At 25.7% G+C, this 26,213-nt stretch overlaps 2 protein-coding genes across 27 annotated transcripts in view; both read right to left on the bottom strand.

Annotated features, from left to right (window-relative positions):
- Positions 1-1,501: 1,501 nt before the first annotated feature.
- Positions 1,502-4,645, bottom strand: LOC100577510. Its single transcript, XM_003250533.4, has 4 exons — positions 4,469-4,645; positions 4,121-4,322; positions 2,728-2,955; positions 1,502-2,352 (listed from the first exon to the last, which is right to left on the bottom strand). The coding sequence occupies exons 1-4, from the start codon at positions 4,554-4,556 to the stop codon at positions 1,779-1,781; spliced, it is 1,092 nt and encodes a 363-aa protein (XP_003250581.2). The 5' UTR covers positions 4,557-4,645; the 3' UTR covers positions 1,502-1,778.
- A 12,948-nt stretch (positions 4,646-17,593) lies between these two features.
- LOC551259 (titin) overlaps positions 17,594-26,213 on the bottom strand; it is a 206,043-nt gene continuing 197,423 nt past the window's right edge. For 17 of the 26 annotated variants that reach the window (XM_026441835.1, XM_026441807.1, XM_026441812.1 and 14 more), the window contains 16 exons: positions 25,632-26,068; positions 25,181-25,450; positions 24,384-24,762; positions 23,765-23,919; positions 23,348-23,638; positions 23,068-23,209; positions 22,625-22,894; positions 21,955-22,400; positions 21,477-21,776; positions 21,130-21,284; positions 20,895-21,045; positions 20,334-20,411; positions 20,136-20,240; positions 19,155-19,352; positions 18,678-18,983; positions 17,620-18,419 (listed from right to left, as the gene is read on the bottom strand). In XM_026441835.1, coding sequence (XP_026297620.1) covers positions 18,217-18,419; positions 18,678-18,983; positions 19,155-19,352; positions 20,136-20,240; positions 20,334-20,411; positions 20,895-21,045; positions 21,130-21,284; positions 21,477-21,776; positions 21,955-22,400; positions 22,625-22,894; positions 23,068-23,209; positions 23,348-23,638; positions 23,765-23,919; positions 24,384-24,762; positions 25,181-25,450; positions 25,632-26,068 — 3,886 coding nt within the window. In that variant the 3' untranslated portion in view covers positions 17,620-18,216. Of the gene's footprint in view, positions 18,420-18,677; positions 18,984-19,154; positions 19,353-20,135; positions 20,241-20,333; positions 20,412-20,894; positions 21,046-21,129; positions 21,285-21,476; positions 21,777-21,954; positions 22,401-22,624; positions 22,895-23,067; positions 23,210-23,347; positions 23,639-23,764; positions 23,920-24,383; positions 24,763-25,180; positions 25,451-25,631; positions 26,069-26,213 lie in introns of all 26 variants that reach the window. The other 9 variants (XM_026441821.1, XM_026441820.1, XM_026441823.1 and 6 more) reach the window with 2 other exon arrangements.

Here is a 26,213-nt window from a genome sequence, read left to right as displayed (position 1 = left end):
TTGCTAGAAGGGAGGGGAATTGTCGATTGCGTAATGGAGTAGTGTGTAGATCGATTTAAATCTTGTTGACAATGATGCTACGTATTGTGTAATTAATTGTAATTTAAAAAGATTGTTCTCTGAGAAATTATTAGATACATATATTACGAGGAAAATCATTCGTCGAATATTCGATGAAAAAAGGGGGGAAAAAAAAAGAAAAAAGGAAATCCCCTTTTCAGAAAGTAAAATCGTGATTTGTTTCAGTTTCAGCTCGATCCTTATCTGATTGGTGTAATTGTGTTGGTGTAATTGAACGTCGAGTTAAAGAATACTAATGTTCATGGCGCTGTGCGAAATAGAATTCGTTTTTCGATCGTTCGTTGTCCGCCATTATCTGATCGTGTCAATGAGCACGGTGAATAGAATCGTGGATTGATCCGATCAAGATATCGAAAAATGAAGTTACACGGATGTTAAATTTGTTTTAAAATGATAATTATTGAAAGTTATAGTGCTTTGTCTCTCTGCCTGTAATTGAAATAATATAAGTATTTCTAGATGTGTGTGATAATCTAAGAAAGGAATTATTTTTAAAACTATATTATGAAATTTTCTTTTTTTATTTTTTTTTCGTAATTTTTTAGATATTTCAATAAATATATTTAAACGAAATAATTGAAATAGAAAAATAATTAGAATTATTTCAATCGTTACGAATATTTTAAAAAAGTATATGGGTCTGAAAATGTAAAAGAAAGAAAAAAATGTTGATAATTTTATTTTGTTCCCATTCAATTACAAAATATATATAAAATCATCTCATGTTAACACTCAAGATTTTTGAATTTAATAATATTTTTTTTAGTAATAAAATTTTAAATTTAAAATATATATCGATGTCAAATAACAACGAATTCAAAGATTATTTGACAAAGAAATAAAAAATTTTTAATTTTATTATTTCAAATGAAAAGGATACTTGAATATTAACATAAGGGATAACAAATTATTTCATAAGATTTATACAATAACATTATATATAAAAAATATAACGACGTGAAAGAAAGATATTCACACGTATAATTAATTATAAAAAATATATGTAATGTTATAATTAAACGCATCCACTATTTATTTTTATCATTATGAAATAAAATTATCTAATAAGATTTATACGGCAATATTGTATACAAACAATATATTCGTATAACATGTGCATGTATGGTCAATTTTAAAAAGTTTCGAAATCATTGAATGAATAGAATGCTATATTAAAAAGAACTTATCATTACTCATCTTCCTAAGAAAATAAAATTATTGTATAAATTATATATTACGTATACGTATATGTATAAAAAATATAACAATGTATGTCTTTTCCTTTTCGTTAATTTCTGCTACTCAACCTGTGATTATACAAAAATTAATAATTACATGTTTAAAGATAATTACAGGTATAGAGATAAAAAAAAAAAATAATTCTCAGTATTGGAAACAGAATTAAGAATCTTAACCGAGATTCTTATTCTGATTCTCAGAATGAAAAATAAATTATTTTATCGACTAAATGTCTTCTTAAAAATTCTAAAAGGATATCGTAACCTTATTATTATTCAAGGATTTCAAAAAGTCAATCAGTATAAATAACACCTCTCGTTATTTAAACTTTCAGTTGATTGGTATCAATTAAATAACTATTTCTATAATCTAGTAATTTAGAAAGTTTAAACAATAAAGAGATTTTTTTTTTTTAATCCATTTTCGGAGAATATGATTTACAACGATTGGTTTTTTCATCATCGTTCCTTTAACTTTTCAACAAATTCATCCGAAACATTTGTTCGTGGAAATATTTTATTCGAGGATTCGTGCTCCGAATCGTTCTGCATCCTCGAGTAATCGGAGATTTGAATATGAGGAATCGATCTTCTCCGCGATTCGAATTTAAAAATCGACGAATCCTCGAACCTTTGACGAAAACTTTTGAAGAAATTCATCCCGAGGCATTCGTAGAAGGATGTGTCCCTACGAGACTCTTCGTTGCTGGGTTGTTGACGGTGAAACCCGATGGAAATAATCGAGGTCTCGTTGGTCGTTACAACGGACGTCGATATCCCTTTGCACTCGATGAAATCCAACACCTCCGACTCGTCCATCCTTATATCCCTGATCGTTATGTCGCAGATTGCTTTCGGCGATCGCTTCGAATTTTCCCCGATTTCTTCGTTACGATTTTTCGAACCATTCGCGTTTATTCTTGTCGACGTGGACGCGTCGACAAGTCGTGTCTTCCTCAGCATCGTCGAATAGGCGAGTGGAGAGAGTTGATTTCCAGCCCTCGTAGTAATGTTTTGCCCGTCTTTCTCTGATCTGGAAATTTTTGCAATGTGCGTAAGATGGTAGATAATACGAATTGAAAATAATGAATAATGATAAAGATTAAGATTTTCGATTTTCTTAAATAATTAATATGTCAATGTATATTTACTTATTTTTTTTTTAAATTACTATATATTTTTCCATAATATTATTTTAAATATAAAGAAAGAATTGTTTCGATGTTACGAAATTAATTTTTATTAAAAATTGTTATCGAAGCAATGAATCTTATAAAGATTAGCAAAAAAATTAACTGTTCATATTAAAATTTAATTAAGATTGGTTAATAATATATTGCTCGAAAATATTGGATTAGATTTCAGAAATTTATTAGAATCTTTGGCTTATAAATTATAAATTATAAACCTCGAACAAATCAGCGTGTTCTTGAAATTCTTCAATTTTTCTACGACAACAGATTTCCTGGAATTTTCACCGATCGAATTGTCTTGATTGGGAGAATGTTGTGAAGATTTGTCGTTGGGAGAGGCAGAAAAGCTATTCGATTTAGGATTCTCATGGATTTGATATCTCTTCGAGCAAGAACCAGCAATGTTTAATTGGTTTTTCAATTTAGGTGACCAATACCACTTCCTGTAACATTTTGTCAGATTAAGCAATACAAATTTCTTGTTGTTATATTTGAAGATTTTTTTTTTTTAATTTAACAAATTTGTATAATTTTGCTTAACAATTATGAATAATTGTTATGAAAATAATTAGATATATTCAATGTTTTATTTCAATGTTTGAATAGAAATTAATATTAATTTTGCCAAAAGCAAATTGGAAAAAATAATAATAATAGTCTATTTGATACAATTTAATAATTCTAGTTAAGATTTTGTCTTATCTGTTTTATAATACGTACAAAGATGATATAAACAATATAACGTGTAATTTAACTCTTAGTCACACTTATTTCGTGTTTGTACGCTTGTTACGATGAATCAGAGTTAATGATTGATTGAAGATTATGATTAATGTGAAATCGTATGATTATTAAATAATTAAATAATCAGTAATAATTGTATTAATAAGATAAATAAGAGAAATAATCAAAGTTATAATCAATAATGCTCATGATTAATTTAATAATCACGAAATAATTACACTTTTGATAATGACTGAATCGACAATTCTGTGAATATTTTTTTAAGATATGTTTTTTGTTTACACAATTTTAAGAATAATTACTTTGAATGATAAATTATCTCAAGATGGGTGTATCTATAATTAGTTTTTATATATATTGTTTTATATAATATAGCCTTCATTTCAAACATTTTATATAATAATTTATGCTTTTGAATGTTTCGTATGTTATATATGAGAATAATCTATCGATAACATAATAATATGATAATATGATAGCATTATATAAAAGAAGAATTATTTTCATCAATTATTGGTCGAGAATAATTAAATTTTATTATTATAAAGTATTTTAAAATATGCTTTGAACGTTATAATAAATATATATTCTAATTAAAGTAAGTAATTGAATCCTATTATTTCGTTTCTAATTAACAACTAAGGTTTAATATAATATTCCAATTCTATGATTATTCTTTTTATATTTTTTTGATAATCTTAATTTAGTTGCAAAATAAATAGTTTTATTATTTTTTTTGAAAATATATATATAAAATTTTCTTGTACATGTTTAATGTCAAATTAATTCACTAATGAAGATTTATAGACTTGTTAACAAAATCTAATGATTGCTTAATGATTGAATAAGTACTTACGGTATTACCTGTTTTGATTGTGAGGTAATATTATTTTTAAGATTTGTTGTTCCTGTTCTCTCTCTTGCACAATCGATCGTTTCGACCTCTTATCTTCGTTCGAATCGATAAAATGTTTGTTCTCATTATCAGATGCATTTCTATTCAAAGTTTCCTCTTTAAATATGAAGCGCGCCAAAGTTGATTCGCTGTCCGTTGATTTATTTCTATCTAATTATACACGATTATAAATTAATCAATTAAAAATAATAAATGAGTTACAACATTGATATCACTTTAATAATATCACTTTCGATTCGATTTGTATCTCATTTTCTTTCTAGAGATTCTTATGTATAAAAAGAAAGGATGCTTACCATGTTGTGTGCAAAATTTTTTGCAGTATGGTCCAATATAAGTCACTATGACACCGAAAGCTAATAAAGCTCCCAAAATCACGATCATTATTACGTTAACGTTCCTCTAAGCACGATTCACTCTCCGATAAATGACACGACAACAGAGGATCCTACGATTATCAGTCGAAACAGACAATGTCGAATTCATAAATATTATGAAATATGTGTAATATATAGACATTAGACAGCAGATAAACTTTGTATACGAAAATTATAGGATATAAAAGAGGTATAACAAAAATATGTAATCCTTTTTTTTTCTGGATGAAGAACTTTTAGAGATTTCATTCTTCAAATGGTTGGCTATAATTTTTTATTCTTTCTAACAAAACAAATATTTAATTCTTATATAGCGATTATTTTTAATTTGTATTTTTCAGTGTTAGATAATCGTTCGACAAATATAACAAGATGTGATTTTAATTTCTCATTCATCGATTTATTATAGAAACTTTAACGTGAATAATAAAAAATGATCTGATATTGATTACTTTTGTCAATCAAACTGTCAGTCAATTAGACAGAAGATTAAACGAGAGAAAAGGTTATTTTTCAATCTTTTATAAAGTAGAATTATTTTATAATAATTTATAATAATTAACTTAATATCGAACGATCATAGATTAAAATTCTTTAAAATCATGTGAACATTTTCTATTTTACTATTAGTCATTTAAAATAATGATTGCAACTTGATATCATATAAATTCTGTTTATAACATATGTTTTATGTAACTTATGCATTTTATATATAAATAATTTAAAAATGGCAGAATTTGATGACTCATTTTATTCGATAATTACGATAAGTTGTTACTTGAACTCTTATTTTCCAAATGAATCAAACGTTTTATTTTGATCAAACGTTTCATATCGAGTTTTTGTTGTTGTATAAAATATTATTAAATTAATAAAAATATTACTAAATAAAAAAATATGATATGTTTGAATCAAATTTATTAAATTTATTAACGTAAATGCTATTTTAAATCAAATATAATCATATGCAAATATTTTTCTTATCCATTATACAACTGATTATATGACATCATAGTTGAATTTCATATATTACTACAAACATATATTACATACATATATTACTTCAATTACTACAAAACAAATATCATTATCGAGGATTATACAAGAAAAACAAAGAAAACATAACATGTGGAAAAAAATTCATTAGAAATTTATAGAAAGAAAACATAAATAAATTTGCATTTAATTCACAACATTGAGTTCTTGATCGAAATCTCTGGAAATTTTCGACGAATCAATGAACGTTTCAACGATCATTAACATTTGAGATCGTTTATCAATTGATGATAATTGACGCAATTGCAAACAGGAAAATATATATGAAATTTAAAATGCAAATTATTTTATTTTGATTAAATATTATACAATGTGGCATGATAATAAGTACAATATGTTTTTTAATTAATCAAACAATTTTGCACAACTCGTGTGATAAAAATTAACAAAAAATCTATAGCTTGTTTATACACATACGTGTATAAATGAAATGATCTTAGTACCTTAAGTCATCTTTTTTATAGATATCGGTACATAATCCATGTAAATTACACGGTGTACTTTAACATTTACTTAGATTAATAAGTTACTTTCAAAGAGATTGTTCAATCTGTTGAATAGGATTGTGACGTTAAAAATAGTAAAAGAAATATGAGTTTAACGTAATAATTCATTTTAAATATGCCCTTAATTACTTCATTTCAAATTCACCTTTCTATTTCTAGATCAAATTCACTCTTTCACACAAATAAAATTCACACAAATTCACACAATCATATTTCTACTTTAAAATTTTTTCTACAGCAGCAATGATATTAGTTATTAATTAGAAGTTATTGAATTGTATAAATCCCATAATTTACTTCATATTAGTAGCCTAAAATTATAAATTTTTCAATTTTCAAATTAAACAAATTCTAATCCATCCCTTTCTCTCTTTCTTAGTTCTTAAATTATTCATCAATGTCTCGAACTTTTATCCTCAACATTTATGATTTTATCTCGAGTCGAGAGAATGGTACAAAAGACCACCCATTGTTTCGTTTAAGCTTGAGGTCAAGTTTGAAATCAAAGAACGAATTTTACCCATTTAAAAATCATTATATGTTTTTCACTTTGTATAGTGTCTATGATTCGATACCGGATAATATTGACAGAAAAGAGGCACGTGGCGCGATAATTAGCATGATCGTGCCTTCAACACAAGGCGTATCGAGAAACGGTAGGCTTCGCTTTCAAAGTTCAGATTTATGCACTGGAAAAGGAGATAATTTTTATAGAACGTAGCGCGATAAGACACACAATGAGAAGTGACGAAAGGGAATTGTACCAACGGAAGCAACAATGGTGATGTAATTATGTTATTCTTATTTTTCGTTTTCTCGATCTCACTTTCATTTCCTTCTTTAATTCTTCGCTAATTTTTTTTGGCTAAAAGAGTTGAATGACTATTTGAGCTAGTTTTAGATTTTTGGCATTATTGTTTGAAATAAAAATCTAATATTTAAAAAATATATTATTTTCAAATGATTTTAGTAAATATTTGATAATTTTACAAACGATAATTGGATGTAAAAGGTTGCAAGGAACACAAGTTTCTTCTCAGATCTAATAAAATATGAAATTTCTTAATTAAATTCAGTAAGTTGTAATTTTATTGATTTAGTTAAAATATATTGTTAAAATTATAAAATGCTTTTATTAATCAATGCAAACGAATAATTATTTTCGAAATCTTCAAAATATATAAATATTGATATGCAAATTAATAATTTTATATGCAATAAAAAAAAGATTACAAGATCAAAGAATACAGGAAAAAGGAAAAAAATATATTTGAAAAATATAATACGTATAATAATAATTTTTTTAAGTTTAACTTATATTCTTTCCATGCTATTGGTTTTTAATGAAGGTAATTAAAAAAATAGAGATAATTAACGATACAGTTATTATGAATTACAAAAAATAATCGTGCAGGCTTTCTAAGTGTAAAAAGTCCTTGATTTATGTTCTACATATCTACGTTTATACTCCAAGGACTATACGTACTAAGGATAGCGTTTCTACATTTTCTAAAGTTTTCGAGAATTTTATTTTCAAATCTTTGAATTTTCAAATTCTTAAACTTCAAAAATATTCAATTTTTTAATTTTAAAACTATAAACTTAATTTTTAAATTTTTAACAATTTTTCTGGATTTACATATTTTAAATTTCCAAAATATCTATAAAATTTCTTAATAATTTTGAAAATTATAAATTTTGTAATCTTTCAATTTCATTTTCAATTTATTAATTTTAATAAATCCGTAAAATTTCAATTTTTTATTCAAGCGTTAAATTTTAAGTTAAGGATAAATTCGTTTCCCTTCTTTAAATTATTACGAACCGACGTTTTCTCTGCAAATTCATTAACACAAATCGTTATGAATAGAAAGCCGAATGTCTGAGGTGATCCATCAACCAACTTCGATGAATCATTGAACGTCTTAATTATTTCTTAAGTTTTCGTGTTACACAAAACAAAGACTTATGATTGTCGAAATCTTTGCATAATCTTTCGATACGAAAGTAGGTACGCTTGTGAAAAAAGAAAAAAGAAAAAAAAAACAAGAAAATGACAATCATTGATCAATGATCAATAGAAGATTTATCGTTAATTTCATCATGCAATAGATTTATTTTATTTAAAATGAAAATTTTAATTTTAGTTTTAATATTTTTTCATCTTTGGATATAATCTCATTTATATTTTTTTTAAAAATAAAGTAATGTAATATTAAAATCTGAAAATTTATATATTTAAAATTTTATTTTTAATCTATCATTACAAGATTATATTTTAAAAAATATATCGGAATTTCAGAAAACAATTTCACCTTCTTCAGTGAAAAAGAATAAATTTGCATAATTTATATAATCTCGATGCATGTATCTTAATTTATTGTTCCAATGTTAATAATTTTATTTACTGTGATAATTCGAATTAGAATGTTTTTGTGAATTACTGTGTGCATAATTCCATGATTCGATGATTTCATTGAATGAAACTAAACGATAAAATTAAATTAAAATTATTAAAACTACATCAAAAAAGTAGCGATTTGGAAAAAAGAATTAATTACAACTTGGATTCAATTATTTAATTATTCAAATTGCATTGAAAAACTGTATATAAATCAGCAAATTAAAATTGTAATATTTAATTTGCATATCGCTTATTTCAAGGTACGGATAAATTAAATCATTAGATTTTCTAAAGTACACATTCCATTAAATATACGTAAATATTACTTATATATGTATCATATTATAAATTATATTTTTAATAAATATTTTATTGTTTTACATTTTTTTGAATAAATATAAGATAAATATAAGATAAATATATAAGGAAAAATTAAAACGTGATCTATAAATATCATAATTGACACCTAAATAATTGAATATCTAATCTAGTGAATTATGAATTATTATTATCAACATGTTTGCAATATTGTGTGTATATCTCAACGATTATTTTGTATATCTAAATACTTGTTTTTTTTTATGCTAAATAGTAGTTTCTATTTTACATAATCATCGGCCTCGATGTTTTCAATGTGTAATAATTATCCTGATGCACTCTTCAGTGGGAGGATCTACATATCTAAATTCTTATGATAAATAAATTGGAGGAGGATATGTGTATATCTAAAATCACAAGGCGGTCTTATAATATGATAAATCGACTTAAACGACTTTATTAATTATTAGTATTAATATATTCACGAATAGGCACATTAATAATTTCATAATCAATCGAAGAACAGTGTTTATAAAACTTGTTATCTCGTATTACTGTTATTATATATAAATACACATATATACGTTCAATTTTTTGATGTTTTCGCATGTATAAGTCTCAATTATTAGTAATTGCTACGAGTTTCATCATTGTAGACAATATTTTTCCCCTTCTATCGGAGTGTTTGGCCTCCACTTTTGCTCGAGGTTGAACATAGACTGTTCAAAGAAACGATCTAGAACAAGGGCAATATTATTGCGCCACGAGATATCCTTCTTTTCTCCAAATCTTTACTATATTGCTGGAAAACTTTTTAGCCAAGTCTAATTTTCCGTTCGTTACTTTATCTTCATAAATGTTTTTTTGCCAATCGCGCGTGCTTAATCAATTTGAATTATGATCTGTTTTTCGATTGGTATCAATATAATTAATTAATTATATCATGCGTAAAGGTTAAAAAACGATGGAAGAAAAAAGAGAAAGGGAAGAAGGAAGAAAGATAGAATGTTTTAGCGTTTACAGGGAATTTGAGTTGAATGTTAATTGCAGTGCAATTTTCGAATTATTATTCGTGAACGAGCGAGAATCGACTGATAAAGTCGTCGTTACTCATATCGCGGCAACACCGTGAAACCAATGTAAAAATTATACTACTAGACCACACCTGCGATGCAAGGCTAGATTTTTATCTGATTGCCAATATGCCAATACGTTGAATTTATTTTACTTTATTTTACTTATTTTTATAAATACTTTTGTAAGTATATTCTCTGACAAAATGATATACGATTTTAATGGACAAAATTATATATCTCAAAAGAAAAAAATCATATGATTATAAGTCAAATTTGATTCATTTACTACGAAGAAAGATTAATATATACGATACAGTTAACAAGAATGTTGGAAATTATTTTTTGAGTATTTTGTTAAATATAGCAAAACTTGATATATTTTATTCATTTATTTCTTACATAATACTTTTGTGATTATATTTAAATTCAGCATATAAAAAATTTTTCATTGTTAATAGATCAAATTTGTAAAAGAAATTAATAAAAATTGAATATATTCCATTAGTCTCAAGAAATATTGAAAATCGTAGAATATTATCATTTTATCATGGATTTTAATTTTGATGATTCTCCGCAATTATTTCATTCATTAACAATATATTATAAAAAAGATTATTATCAATTGTTTATGACTCATCACGATTAAAATAAAAAAATTGAATAATTCATTTAGATTTATTCGATATACCATGAGTAATATACACCATTGTAATTTTAACTATTAATTTGATTAATCATCGTGTGTAAAATTAAAATTTATATCGATGGTTAATTGTTAAACACTTTTAAGTTATGCGCCATTGTTTCTCTTCTTAAATCACCATATAAAAACACGTTCCGCATAAAACAGGGATATGGTTTTAACGATATCCATCATAAACCCGTTCTTCCCAAGTGTGAAGTTCTCTCACGTGCTAGTAATTTATTATCCTCGATTTCATTCTACGTTTAGAGGCGTGACGAACGAACACATTTACATTGCATGTTTATTTTTACAATACAACTGCAGAATAACGAAAGTATCTCATTCAATGACAATATCACTTTAATACGGAGGTAAGATTAACTTGGTTACTTAAGTTTAAACGGAATTGACAATATTCAACAGGTTTCATTAATGTGTTAAATGTGATTGAAATAAGAAACAAAATGAAAAGTAAAAAAGTTAATTGTTGGAATAATTTTATATTTCAATGATTTCTTGACCTTTCTTTTTTTATTCAGAATTTAACATCTTTGCAATCTTTTGGGTATAATTTCGTCCATTCGTTTTCACCCTCTTTCCGAGATCTTGAATCACTTTCTGGTCACGTGGCTAACCTACTTTCCAAGCTCTTACACGGTAAGTGATTCTGATTAAGTTATTCTGAAGTAAGTTTGTATTTATAAAAATCATTATACTTTGTTCAGTTTAATAAATGAATTGATAATTAATTTTGTAAGTAGTGTTGAAATTGAATATTTGATAATTAAAATTAAAAAAAAATTTAATGAATATATATGTAGAATATAATAGATTACACGTGTGAATAATTTTTTTATGGAAAGTGAAATCAAATTTTAAATACAAATTTGCCTAGTAATTTTTCTTTTACTTAATATTAAATTCTGAACACTCTTTTTAATTCAAAATTTTAATTTGAAATTAAAAAAATTATTTTATATCATACTATTACAAAATTATATTTAAAAAATTGAAAATATATATAAACTGAAATTTTCAGTGTTGATTTTCCAAAAAATTGCTCAATATAAATTCCATTATGTTGTATACACTTACAAAATTTCATTAAAACTAAAAACTATCCATTAATATTTCATTAAATAATAAAGAATAATAAATTTAAACAACTACAAGTCATCATACGTTTGATAAATGTTTAATGCATAACATTGTGCAGCATTAAAAATATGTATAAATTTCTTAAATATTTATTAAGATTGTCATATAATACTTAACTTACAAAAAAAAAAAAATGATTTGAATACATATCGAGAAAACAATCAAAAAAACATCATTATGCATATTTACTATAATTATTCTATAATTATTCTATATCACGATACTATTCAGAATATTATTTACATTTTTATATAAAAATTAATATTGTTTAAAATATTATTCTAATATTCTAATTAAAAAATAAGATTATAATTATAAAATACTGATTGATATGAAATTGGAATAAAAAAAATTGAATTAATATAATTCAAGGTAACAGATGAAGATCATCACCTTTGGTAATTATCGATTGGCAATCATGTGAATCGTTCACACCTATGGGCGTGTCATTATTTTTTTCTCGCGTATTATCAATTCAAATAAGATTGCCACAATATCATGTACCGGAGGCCTGTCTGGCTAGAGACCAATAAAATCATCGATTGTTGAAAAAATCGTTCGGCTGAATACGCGTTAATTGTTCATTTAAGAACTATGAAAGATGTTTGTCAGAAAATGCATAACATTATCAGATGATTAAAAAAAAAAAATGAATATCCGTATACATAATATATAATATTCTATTGTTCTATTCATATATGTATATATTATAATATATTAGCTATATATCACAGAATATTATATTGGATATATTAGTTACTTAATAAAATAATTGATTTGTAAGAGATTGTGTAATTATCGTTCTACATGGAGGAAAATATAATCTAAAAGTAAGTATGAGAACTATCCCTGGAAAGGATGATATCGAGAAGAAGGAATGAAAGAACGATAAGAGGATTTTCTTATGGATTTATTTTATTCCTGGCTTTGTGTAATTAAGTTCTTCCTAAGATATGACGTTCATTGTTTTATATTTATAGAAAGTGAAAAGTTCATACAGTTATTTAATCCATCTTTCAAGTTCTTTCATGTTTGTGGAAATAATTAATATATGCATAAAAATATTCAATATATTAATTTAAATTATCAATAAAAAAGAATTTTATCTTAATTAATATATTTTCAATAAATAATTAATATAATAAATAATAGAAATGCATATGTAAAATTAAAATATATAAATCAACAAAATTGATTAATTATGGATAAACCTTGAAGAACTAATAATAAAATAATTACTGTTAGCGTTGCACTATATATAATTGAATCTGAAGGTAATCTATCATAAAATAACACAATTTCCATTCTATGCATATATAAAATAATTTTATGCAATCGGAAAAATTAAAAGTAAATAATATTCAAATAATATGTAGAGTATAAAAAACTAATCTGTGAAATAGTTAAAGTTTTTTCATTAAAAATAATGTTTCATATGTATTTTATTATCTTAATAATTATAATATGTAATAATAATATGTAAAATGTAACGTTATTGTAATAATACATCTATAATCTAACAGTGTATTTCGAAAAATTAAAAATCTAAATTTATTTGATTTTAGAAATCAAAATGATGATTATATCGTAAACATAAAAAAAATCTTATAAATATGTAAAAATTCTTAATTCATTTATCATAATTAATAATTATATATCAAGTAATAGATATTGATTATTTTTTCAAAATGAAAAGATAGCATATTAGAAAATCATCTTAATCATGTTCATTATTTTTTTTATACAAAAATTTACTGATTTTCGAATAAATTTCTCTCTTGATAAATATTCAAATTTCTCATAGAAAAAAAGGAAAATCATTGTGGAAAGCTAAATTTGAAGATAAAATTTAAATTTAATTTTAAACTAATTGTATAATCTATTAATTCTATACAAAACAATATTTTACATATTTATTTTCTTGGAAAATAAAATAATAGAAAAAAAAATTTATTAATTAGAAATAAATAGAAATAAATTATTTCTTATTTATTTAAATTCTAAAATCAATAAAATTAATAAATGTATTTTTTTGTAAATAGTTACATAAAATTATTAAATAATTATTATTTATAAGAATGATTTTAAATAAAATTAATAAATTTAATGAATGAACAGATTAATCATTTTATTAGTATTCATTAAATTAGAAATTAAAATTAATAATTACAAAAAATATAAATATTTCATACTTAAATATGTATTCGTTCGAATATCTTGTCTGTGATCATTCGATGCAAGTTAGATAAGGACAGAAAATAATGAAACAAAGATAGATAGTAAAAATTTAGCAATTAGCGCCATCTTTAAAATGTCACAAATTAATTAAATGTAGAAAAAGATGCAAACAATAAGATAAAGATAAAGATAAAGAATCAACTTTTAGCGCCATCTTTTGAATATTCTATTTGTTTTATTTGCGGCACTCTAGAGATGGCGCTAATTTCTTAATTTTTATTCTATCTCTATCTTTTACTCTATTATTTGCTCTGTTTATTTTATCCTTTTATCATAGCTGTATATTGAAAAATTCAAACGAACATTTGAATATGAAATACTTAAATGTTATGATATTTAATTCTAACTTCTAATTATAAATAAAATGATCTAATGAAATAATTTATAATTAAATTATAAAATTATAAAGAATTTAAAAAAAGATATATGCATTTTATTCTCATTTCCATATTCTTTTTTATAATTTTTATTTTATCTTACATCATCTAAGATCATCATTATATTTTTATAATTATAATATGCATAAATTTAAAAATCTAAAAATAATAAAAATTTATAAATTTTTGACTATTATAATTGCATATTTATGATTATTTTATGACCATTCTTCTCATAAAATACCAGATAGAATATTTTATCAAGAAATGTAAATTCAAAATTAATCAAAAAACAGTAAATTTAATTTTACTCCATAAAAATATTAATTACAATATTAATTATTATATATAGCATTGTAATAAATCATTAGATTTATTAATTAATAATAAAAATCTAAGAATTGATAAATTCTTAATCATTATATTAAAAAATTCGATTTTAATACATTGACTTTTGATAGTCGCGTCGATCGTCGATATAAATACTACATAGGTTGCGCGAAAGTAAGTCATTCTTAACGGAGCCTTCGTAACATACAGATCGCAATTATAATACATTAATTAAATTTTTATAACATAGCAATAAATTTTCAATATTTAAAAAATTTTTTTTAACATTTATTTTCAATAAATAATATATAATTTTTTTATAAATTATACATATATTTAATATTTATTTATTTTAATTTTTTATTAATATTTATTGTTTTACTTACATATTCATTAATTTAAACATTTATTTTTTAGTTTATTTATTTCTTTAATTACATATTTATACATATATATTTATTCATTCATATATATTTTTTTTATATATTTCTTTATTTATAAATTTTATTTATTCATTTATTTTTAGTTCTCTTAATTTATTTTTTATTTAACTTATACTTTCATTTATTTAGTTATAATTTTTATAATTATAAATTTGATTTATTCATCTATATTTTTAAATTCTTTATTTATTTATATTTTTATTTCTTACTTATTTTTTAATTATTAATTTCATTTATTTATTTATAGATTTACTCATTTATATATTTATTTATTTATTTATTTATGTAATGTAAATATATTTTAATAATTAATTTTTATTATATTTTTTGTTATACGAGTCTCGATGCGTAATCATCTCCTCATCGGTGAGACCCGGTAATTGGTATCGCTTTTCATTTATTTTCCTTCTTCAAAATTTTATTACGTATTATTTTCAAATTTTTAATATAGTATAAAGTTAAATAAATTTCATTAAGACGTTAAAAAATAATGGACGACGATGGACGACGTGGGAATCTTGAATTTTATTGTATATTTCTTGTAATTAATTATAATGTTTTATATATATATATATGATATACGTATAACACGAAGCGAAAAAGGTAAAAATATTTTTGTAAAAATTTATTGCATGTTTATTAATTCAAATAATTGTAATGATTAATATTTATTTTATATTTCAAATATATTTGTTGTTATATAATATTTTTATATACTTTTTATTCTTATTTATTAATTTGTCTAATTTAATCATTAATTTTATTTTTCTTTTTTTTTTTAGCTTTTTAGATCTCGATATATACAAGATTTTCTTTAGATTATTTATTGGTTATTATTTATTTATTTTATTTAGGTTATTATTTATTTAAATATCATATGATTTCGGAGTGATTTCGGAATATAGACGACGAAAACAAATTGAAGAAGAACAGGTATTAAAAATTATGGGATTATCTTTAAGGTACTACAAATGAAGCACAAAAATGAATAAAAAATTAAAAAAACAAATAAAATAAAATAGAATAGGAATTAAACATTCGCGCTATCTGTTGATTATTTTGTTTGTTTCATCCACGGCACTCTAGATAGCGCTGATGCCACAATTTTTATCTCTGTCTTTTTTCATTATTTGCTCTTCTTACTCTGCATAATAAAATATCGAATAAATTTATATAATAAATTTTGAATACAAATTATTTTAATTTTATAACTCTAATTTCTAATTTCTAATAATTCATTATAAAAATAATAATATAATAATTTACAAATTTATTAAATTTGTAAATTTAATTATTAATTAGCAGTTAAAAAGAAATAAAAATCAACAATATAAAAACAAATTCAATATTGTTGAATGCTATTTATAAAAATAATTAAAATTTAATATAAAAGAAAATTTATTGGTCTGATATTAGAAAATTCCTTTTATCAGAACATTTTTACCTTTTTATTAGTACAGATATTTATTTACATACAAATTTACTTATATACACAACAAGGAGAGGAGAAGGATACAATAATGAACAAAAGAAAAAATCAAAAGTACCGTTTGCAATAATTTAATTCGCAAAAAAAAAAAATGATTTTTTACAATATAACGCGAAGTATGCGACACGCAGTTGGTGAATGTTGCTGTTGTTCTTGCACCTATATTTTGTTACGTCTCGCGACACCAACCACGCGTGGCATTCCCTCGTTTTTTCTAGTCTCTTCAAATAACCAGTCGCACGAGCATCAGCAATGATGCCGATCACATTAACGAACAATTTTAATTAATTAATTAATTAATAACGGTAATGGTAACGTGTAACAATTAAACATAATATTATACATTTACGAATAAATACTAAAAATAATCCTCGCAAACTCGGGTAGGAGTAATACGAACGTTTTTTCCGTTCGTATTCATAATATAAATAAAAAAGGTGATGGATAGGGGGATAACGAAAGGGATAATAAAAGGATTGGTGGAGAGAGGGTTGTTCAACTAATCATTCTTAATCATTCTTGTAAATCGCTTCTTTACACATGGTACTCGATCGATTCCGATCGTTTATCACATTCACCGACGAATCAAGTCTCGGGGGAGGTTTAAAATTTTCTCGTCGAATGATTGATAATAAAGCTTCTCGTTTACCGAAAGGAATATCTCGAGGAAATCAGGATATTCTTTTTTTAAATACAACATATTTAAATACAATTCGATGCGACTGAAAATTCGTTCGCTCGTGATTTGCGTGATTGAAAGATAAAATTTTAATATTTTACCATCTTTAATAATTCAAAAAAAAAAAAAAAAAAAGAGAAGAAACGTTATACCTTATATTCACGATATCGATTGATATTATTTATTTAAAATTAAATTTAATTTAAAATTAATTAATTTTAAATAATGATTATATTTAACGAAATTTAAATTAATTAATTAAAAATGCTTACTTATTAGATATCATGAAAATTATCGATAAAGTTTCTTAATTTTTTTTTTTTTTTTGACTTACGAATTTTCAGTTCACACAGTTATTAAATCGTGGCGATTATTTCGTGAATCGGAAGAAATGTAACTCTTCCGTTTGTGTTTGATTTCAAGTATGCGTGAGGAAGTCTTGGTCCGTTAAAAGATGAGAAAGAAAATAATAATAATAATAATATCATTATTCTACGCTGACTAGATTCTACACCCATCCAATATCGATCCTTAAAATAAATCTAGTCTCTATACGTGTGATTCTAAAAGAGGAACGATGTAACAGTGTCATTAATCTTTTGTATATTATACGTATATGCGGTGTTCACGTGAGAGATCAAACGTCGAAAATATCTACAATAAAAAGAAAGTGAAAGAAGAAAATAATTTTTATAGAAATACGATTCTCTCAAATTTCGTTGAAAAAAAAATAGAAGAGAAGAACGAAATATCTCGAAAAACGCGTTAAATTAATAAAAAAAAATCTGTCCATTATTGTTTCGTTTTCTTTATCTCGCTAACGCGTTAAATTATATGGTCCTCGATAAGACGAAGAAAGAATGTGAATTTCGTTTTTCGTTTTTCACGCCGTTAAATCGTAGAAATGCTTATTCGAAAAGTTTCTTAGCATAATGCCAAATGCGGAAGAAGTACTCGTCTTGTCTAAGAAGTCTTGCTCTCGCGTACGAATGGATGTCGGCATCCATGTTGTGTTCGCGTAGCCAAGAACTCGTGTTCTCTGTGCTGAAACTGACTGATGCGGTTTCACCCTTTTCTGTCATTTCTGCGATTGGCTCCACTACGGCTAATTCTAGAAAATTAAATGAGAATATAACGTTGAAACATTTGCAAAAATTTGTATGCATTGGTATATAAATTTTTGAACATTATTAAAACATTTTTCGAGCATCTTTTGTTTTTGAAATTTATGAAATTTGAAAATGGAAATATTTTTCAAATAATTCAAAATTTCCTTTTCAATGTTTCTAAAAAATTTCAAATATTTTCCAAATCTTATTAAAAATGTGGATTCTTAAAAATCAGTAAAATAAAAATATTGGAAGCTCACCGGAAGCTGGTATGATTTTGACAGGTTCATCAGACTCTAGAGGATCACTGAGACCGACTTCGTTTTTGGCAAAAATCCTGATTAGATACATGTGATTCTCCTGAAGATCCCTGATATTCAATTTCTGTGTATCTGCATTCACTCTGCCTACTTCCATCCACATGGTCTTCTTTGCATCTCTAATAGCAATTTTGTAACTTTCCAATGGCGCACCGCCATCTGATTCCGGCCTGCCCCACGAAATAACGACCGTGTTTGCTGCAATCTGCCTGATTTCTAATGGTGCAGTTGGTGGTGATGGAACATCTGTGAATACGGGATTAGATTAAAATTTATACGTGATTTTGAAAAGCAATTTTGAAAGAAACGAAATAAAAATTTTAATTGAAATTAAAAAATTCAAAAGGAAATAAAAATTTTATTAAATAGTTTATATTTAAAATTAAATATTATTCAAAAAGGATAATGAATATTTACTGGCATGTGTCATCAAGGTAACTGGTTCTGAGTTTGTAGGTAAACTGAGTCCCATGTTGTTCTCAGCGAAGATTCTGAAGATAAATTCGCTCTCTTTCAAATTCTCTATACAATATTGAAGTGTGGTAGCGTCCAAGGTGACAACTTTCGTCCATCTTGCTCCTTTTCCAATCAATGGCCTCTTTTCGATTATGTATCCTATTGAAGTAAGTGAACATTGTATTATTTTTTTTTGCAATTCTATACGTACAATTTTAATATTATTTAATCATTGATTGTATGTATATTTATTAGTTGATGTTTTTCAAGAAGTATTAATTCTTAGTAAGAATGAATCACGGCATTGCAAGTATATAATTCTGTGGCTATTAAATGAAAGATAAGTAATATTTATACGATCGTTTCGAATTTTTATAAATATCTTAAAAGTAATCGATATCGATACATTAGCATTTACTATTTTGAAGATACAGGTATTATATTTTCACTCTATCCTTGTTTCTCATACTTGATATCAGTATAAACATAATACATGTGAACTTGTGATTTGATTCTTTTCGATTTCAATATTTTTCTTGTCTTTCGTATTAATTTAATGAAATTAATAATTAATACATTAATAATTTTTCGACATACACGGGCTAATTTTTTTTTTTAGAAAATGTCGAGCTGAATCAAATAACATGTATAAAAATATGTGATTCTATTTTAAAAGATGGGGCTTGAAATCTCCAAAACTTCTATAATTGTAGAAAAATCCAAAAACAATATTAGTAATTCAAATTCTATATATTATTTGATCACTCAAATATTAAAAAATTTAATTAATTTAAATACGATAACATTGATACAATTTAATATTACAATATTAAATAATATATCAATTCTAAATCCTTATTCTTTTGATATATAATAGTGAATCTTCAAATAAATACTTGAAGAGTATTTAATAATTATACATATTTTATATATTTTAATTACCTGTGAGTTCTGTTCCTCCATTGCTGGCTGGTGGAGACCAACTGAGTGTCACGCTCTTGCTGGTAACATTTATTACTTGCACATGTTGCGGACTCGATGGTGGTGCTACAAATCAAATGTTATTTATTAAATAGATCGAACGATGTTTAATAATAATAAGTTTAATAATAATGAGAGTATGTTTTGTGAATAACTTACTTTTGCTGATAATTATTTTCGTCGGCGGAAATATACCAAGCAGAGCGTACATAGTGCTTTCGGTCATTTTTGTTATTTCTAAGCGATAGCGAAATTAATAAATAAGCAGTAATAAGCAATTGAAATGCTGGATGATTTATATTTGAAATTGTTAGAAATGCTAATTAAAACATGTAATAGATATAGAGTACTTCGAAGCTTTGCAAAATTACTGTATTATTTTTATATTATAACCCCTCGAGTGATTACGATTATTTGTATCATTACATAGTTAAAATAGGAATATATTTAAATTATAAAAATTATCATATTATTTATTTTATTCAATGTATGTATCAAATAAAAAAAAAAGAATATGATAAGAAATATAACAGCAGTATAATATAATAATATTATATAAAAATTAAATAATTAATAAAATAATTTCTAACAGTATGGAATCTAATTTTAATAATGATTTTCGAGAGGTTAAATTTCAATTACAAATTATATCATTAATTAAGCTTAGGCAATTAATATTATAGTTTTCTACATGATTAATTTGACTGCTGCATGACTTACTGATTCGTCTGCCTGGTGCAATTGGTTCTTCAGCTACATAAGGAGGTCCAGTGCCAACGCTGTTTTTAGCTGTTATCCTAAAGTTGTATGGCACATCTGTCTTTAGATTCGATACGCCGAATTGTGTCGTTTCGTGCTTTGTGCTGCCAATCTGTAAAATATTTTAATGTGAATAAAACAATTGAATTTTAATTTCTAAGAAAATATTCGTCAAAAGCGAAGAATTTTTATCGACTTTTTGCCAAGCTTTCTTCGATTCTTCTTTAATCTCGATGATGTATTCTGTTATTGGTGTTCCACCATCGTTTTCTGGAGCCTGCCATTTTATCGTGAACGATGTTTTCGTCATTCCTGATACTTCCAGAGGTCCTCTTGGTGGTCCAGGTGGTTCTGCAAGAATATATTGTTCGTAATATTTGTACAAACTTCAAACAATCACTGCTTATTGTTTTAAAAAATTTAATAGAATTATAAAAAGCAAGGAAAAGAACGAATTAAATATAAAATAATATTTATGTGTGTATTAAAATTTGATCCATGTATTGTTTAAAATTTTACTAAAAATATAAAAATTTAATTTACCGAAGGAAGTCCTCATCTTGACCGTTTCCGATTCCAGTGGTTCAGAGGCTCCAACAGCGTTCCTGGCGATGATTCTGAACTTATACTCGGCATTCTGTTGCAATTTATGCACGCAGAAACTTTCTACTTCTTTATCGATATCGACCACTTTCGTCCAAGTCTTGCCAGGTTCGTACTTTTCGATCGTGTACTTCTCGAGTTCGATTCCACCATCGTCTTCCGGTGGCCGCCATTCAATAGTGACACGATCTTGCCTGATTTTTTTGAAGACCACTGGTCCTTGAGGCTTGCTAGGCTTATCTACGATAATTTGAAAGAAAGAAAAGTAGGAAAATTACGAATTAACAATTTATAATTAAGATATTAATTCCATTCCATTTCTTCTTAATAATACGATCAATGAACCGAATTAATTGATAATCAATATAATACAATAGTATATAATATATAATAAAATACTATTAAATAACAGTAATACCTATTACTCTAAGATGTAATTCAACTGAAGAGCTGCCAGCTTCATTCACAGCCTTCACCGTGTAAGTGGCGCTATCTTCCCTGCTAAGCGAAGAAATAAAGATGGTAGATGTATTTTCTACTGTTTCAATAGACACACGTTTGTCGACTATCTTCTTGTTGTTCTTCAACCACGTTATTTCTGGTTTTGGAAATCCGCTCATCTGAATCTCGATCTTCCATTGACCGTTCACGGGAAGATTTTGGCTTGCCAATGTTTCGTCGTAAATGATCTTAGGCGGCTCTTGCACCTTCAATTCACACGTTGTCTCCGCTGTTCCTATGTCGTTCTTCGCTTTCACAGTGAAGCTTGCCGATGAAGTTTCCGTTGTCCTCGTGATGGTGTACTTGGACACACGGTTTTCGTATGTGATATTGATATCTTCGAAAATTTCTCCATTTCTTAACCTGATTGAAATTATTAATTTTATTGATTGCCATTTTAAAATTTTACTTCTTTATGGAGGAAAAATAATTTTGACTGATATTCAATTTCAAAATAATAATTTAATAATGAGTAGATTGTCTGATACGGATGCACAATCAAATTAAAATGTAAAAATATAGAATGATAAATAAATGAAAGAAAATTTAAAAAATACAGACACATATTTTCGATTCAAAATTCATACCAAGTAATCTCAGGAGCCGGTGTTCCACCAATGACGCAAGTTAAACTGACGGTTTCCCCAAGGCCAACGACAACACTCTTCAGAGGTTCTAAGATAATTGGTGGTTCTGCAGCCGATGGTTTTGTTATTTTTATGTATGGAGAAGTTGGTGATGTTTCGCCTGGTCCAGCTTCGTTTGCAGCTGTTACACGGAAGGTATATTCTTTGTTCGTAGTTAATTTTGTTACTTTGTGAGTTGTTTCTTTTATCGTTTCTGCAATTTTGGTCCACCTTTAAATTACAACATAAAAGAATGTAATCTTTGCCATTTACGTTCATCATTATTAAAAATAATTTATAATTTAAAAAAATTCATTAAGTAGAATTAATTCATAGATTTATTTTATTGATATTTATAAATATTTTGTGGAAATTAAAATAATTAATTAATTAATTATACTCACGTAGTTTCAGTCTTTTCTTGGTGCTCCAGAATGTACTCGACAATAGGTGAGTTTCCATTTGAGTCTGGTTTCTTCCAGTGAAGCGTGACACTGTTCTCAGTTATTTCCAATGGTTCTGGTGCACCTGGTGCACTTGGTACCTCTGCAAATACATATATAAAAATAAAAATAAAAATATAACATAGAAGCAGAATTTCTCGATAAAAACACGATTGTTTAATTTTAATTTCAAAAAAAGAAAAGAAGAAGAAAGCAGGAAAAAAAAACGTAGGATACTCACGAACGATGACGACGTTGATTTCTATGCTAGCCTCTCCAACATTGTTCACCAGTTTCAGAGTATAATCACCAACATCTTCTTCTTGGATCTTTCTGATAGTTAAGATCGCGGATTCTTCATCGATCGAAGGCACAACACGTTTCGATTTCGTAACCACATGGCCATTTACTGTCCATTCGTCATTTGGTTTCGGTGTTGAGCTGAATTTCACCACTATTTCGACGTCTTCACCTTTTCTTACCTTGTATTTCTTGGGTGTGTCTGGATTAATCTTTGGTGCCACTTCAATGACTAAAATTTTAAAGAAATCATGATAAGTGTTATTTCAATTGATTAAATTACTTAAAAATATTAAAAGTGCCATTTGACAAAGAAAGGAATATTTAAAAACTTAAAATATTTAATTCTAGATATTACCTTCGACTCTTAATTTCGATGATGTTTTCACATTTGTTACAGCAGCTGTGTATTCTGAAATATCTTTAGTGGTACATTTCTTCACTATCAGTTTCTTTATTGTGCCTTCATCGACGATGCTATATTTCGATGATTCCTTAATTACTTCTGATTTTCTGTAATATTATTATATTTTATTTAATCTTCTTTATATATGCATATATATTTAATTAGTTTTATTTCAATAAATAATATTTTCTGAATATATTTAAACGAATCTCAAATTTATTTATTATTATTTTTTCAATAAAATAATGTATATCATTTATAATTCTCAATGAAATTTCTTTTATACGACAAATTTTACAAAATTCATTTTTTAAAATATTTAACCAAATGATTTTTATTTTATGAACAAATTAATATTCATATATAAAAATACTAGATCGATTAACATAATATATAATACAATTTTATTAGAAAAAAAAGAAAACTAATTTTATCTTCACTTAATATAAATAAAAGAAAAACTATCAATATTCATGGAATAATCAAATTGATTCCATTTACACATTTACGTGTTTTACCTTGTACATATTGAAATTGCTTCTTTATTTGTCATTATAATATTTCTTCTTACCTCATCCATGTAACTGGAACGTCCCGCGATATTTCAATGAGGAAAACGGCATCTGCATTCAACGGTACAAGTGTGACATCTGGTAATCTAGTGATGAAGTCCACGCCTGGTTCTTCCACGATCAATTTGGCAGATGATTTTTGTTGACCGACTTCGCAGGAATAAACACCTGCGTCTTCTGGTTCTGTATCATATATTTTCAATCTCTGCCTCTTGCCATCTATCGACAGTTGTACGTGTTCGGAAAATTGTAATTCTTGGCCATCTTTGAACCATCGAACCAAAGCATCTCCTTTCGTCAATTCTATTTCGAAAGTCGCTCTCTCGCCTCTTGCTATCGTCACGTCTTGCATCTTTGTGATGATTTCTGGTGGTAATTCTAAAATAATTTATAAAATATCGATAAATTATTATAAGAATAAATGATAATAACAACGGAATCATATTAATTTATGAAAAAAAATTTTGTAAAAGTAAAATGGAATTAATTATATTAGAATATTTATTCTAAATGCCAATTAAATTCTATTTATTTTTTGGAAAAAAACAATAAATAAAATTGGAAATGATTTAATAATTTTGGGATAAGGAGAAAAAGTTTCAAAATTTCTTTATTGTGAAATTTTCATTTTTCATATTAAATTTGAGATTGAGTTTTAATTCTAAATTTTAGAAAAAATCCAAGAAGAATTTTAGTAATTTCGTTGATTAATGAAAAGGGTAAGCATAAATTTAGCTTTATGATTCATTAATTTTTACAATAAATTAAATAAAATAAATAGAAAGTTAATTCTTACCAATAACAGTGACTTCCGCTGTACATTTCTCATCCATAAGGGTGCACGTGTATTCTCCTTCATCATGGACGGACGTGTTTCTAATTAGTAATTTTCTAATAGTGCCATCTTTCACGAATTCTAATTTTTCTTTACTTGGTCCCAAGGACTCGCCATCTTTGAACCATTTCACATCTGCTGTCTGTGACGTGATCTCAACTTCCAAAATGGTGACGTCACGCTCCTTTACTTCGCAGTCTTGTAACTTCTTCACGAATTCTGGTTTGGTAGCTGTAACATTATATGTTTAAATCATATAAATGTTATAATTTCTTTTGACAAAAATTGTTCAAACAAATTTTAATCAATTGTATTACTATTTACTATTATTATTTATTTATATTACTTCTATGAAACGCGTATGTATCAATTAAAAAATATTTGTTTAATTAATTAATTAAACAATTCTCACCTTTTACAGTAACTTTGCTAGATGTTGATTGATTCTTTACAGTGCACTTGTAAGTTCCTTCATCAGTAGGACTAGTTCTTTTGATCACCAATTTGTGCACTCGTCCTTCTTGAACAATTTCACGATGATCCATTCCACTGATCTCCTTATCGTTGTGCCACCATTTCGTCGATACCGTGTGCGATGTTTCGCAAATTAATTCCAAAGTCTTGTACTCGTCGACAATCATTTCCTTCTCCAGAGTTTTCGTGAACGTTACCTTTTCTACATCCACCGTAACTTTGGCACCATGAGAGGCTTTTCCAACTGGATTACTAGCAATGCATTTATAATCTCCTGCATCCACCTCTGAATCCGCGTTCCTGATCTCCAACACGATGTTCTCACCATCATAAGTTTCAATGATATTCGGCGATTTTTCTAAGGGTTTATTATTTCTGTCGAAAAAAAATTAAATAATGTTTTTTTTTCTAACTTTATATAATGTTGCATATTTTATTTAGTTTTAATTTTCAAATTTCAAATTTCGATAGAATTTTGAACAATGAAGAAACAAATCAAAGTCATATTATATAAATTTCG

This window comes from Apis mellifera, linkage group LG7 (genome assembly GCF_003254395.2).
Source record: "Apis mellifera strain DH4 linkage group LG7, Amel_HAv3.1, whole genome shotgun sequence".
Taxonomy (NCBI): Eukaryota; Metazoa; Arthropoda; class Insecta; order Hymenoptera; family Apidae; genus Apis; species Apis mellifera.
The sequence above is the reverse complement of the archived record's forward strand: the minus strand, read 5'-3'. Positions and strand labels throughout refer to the sequence as shown.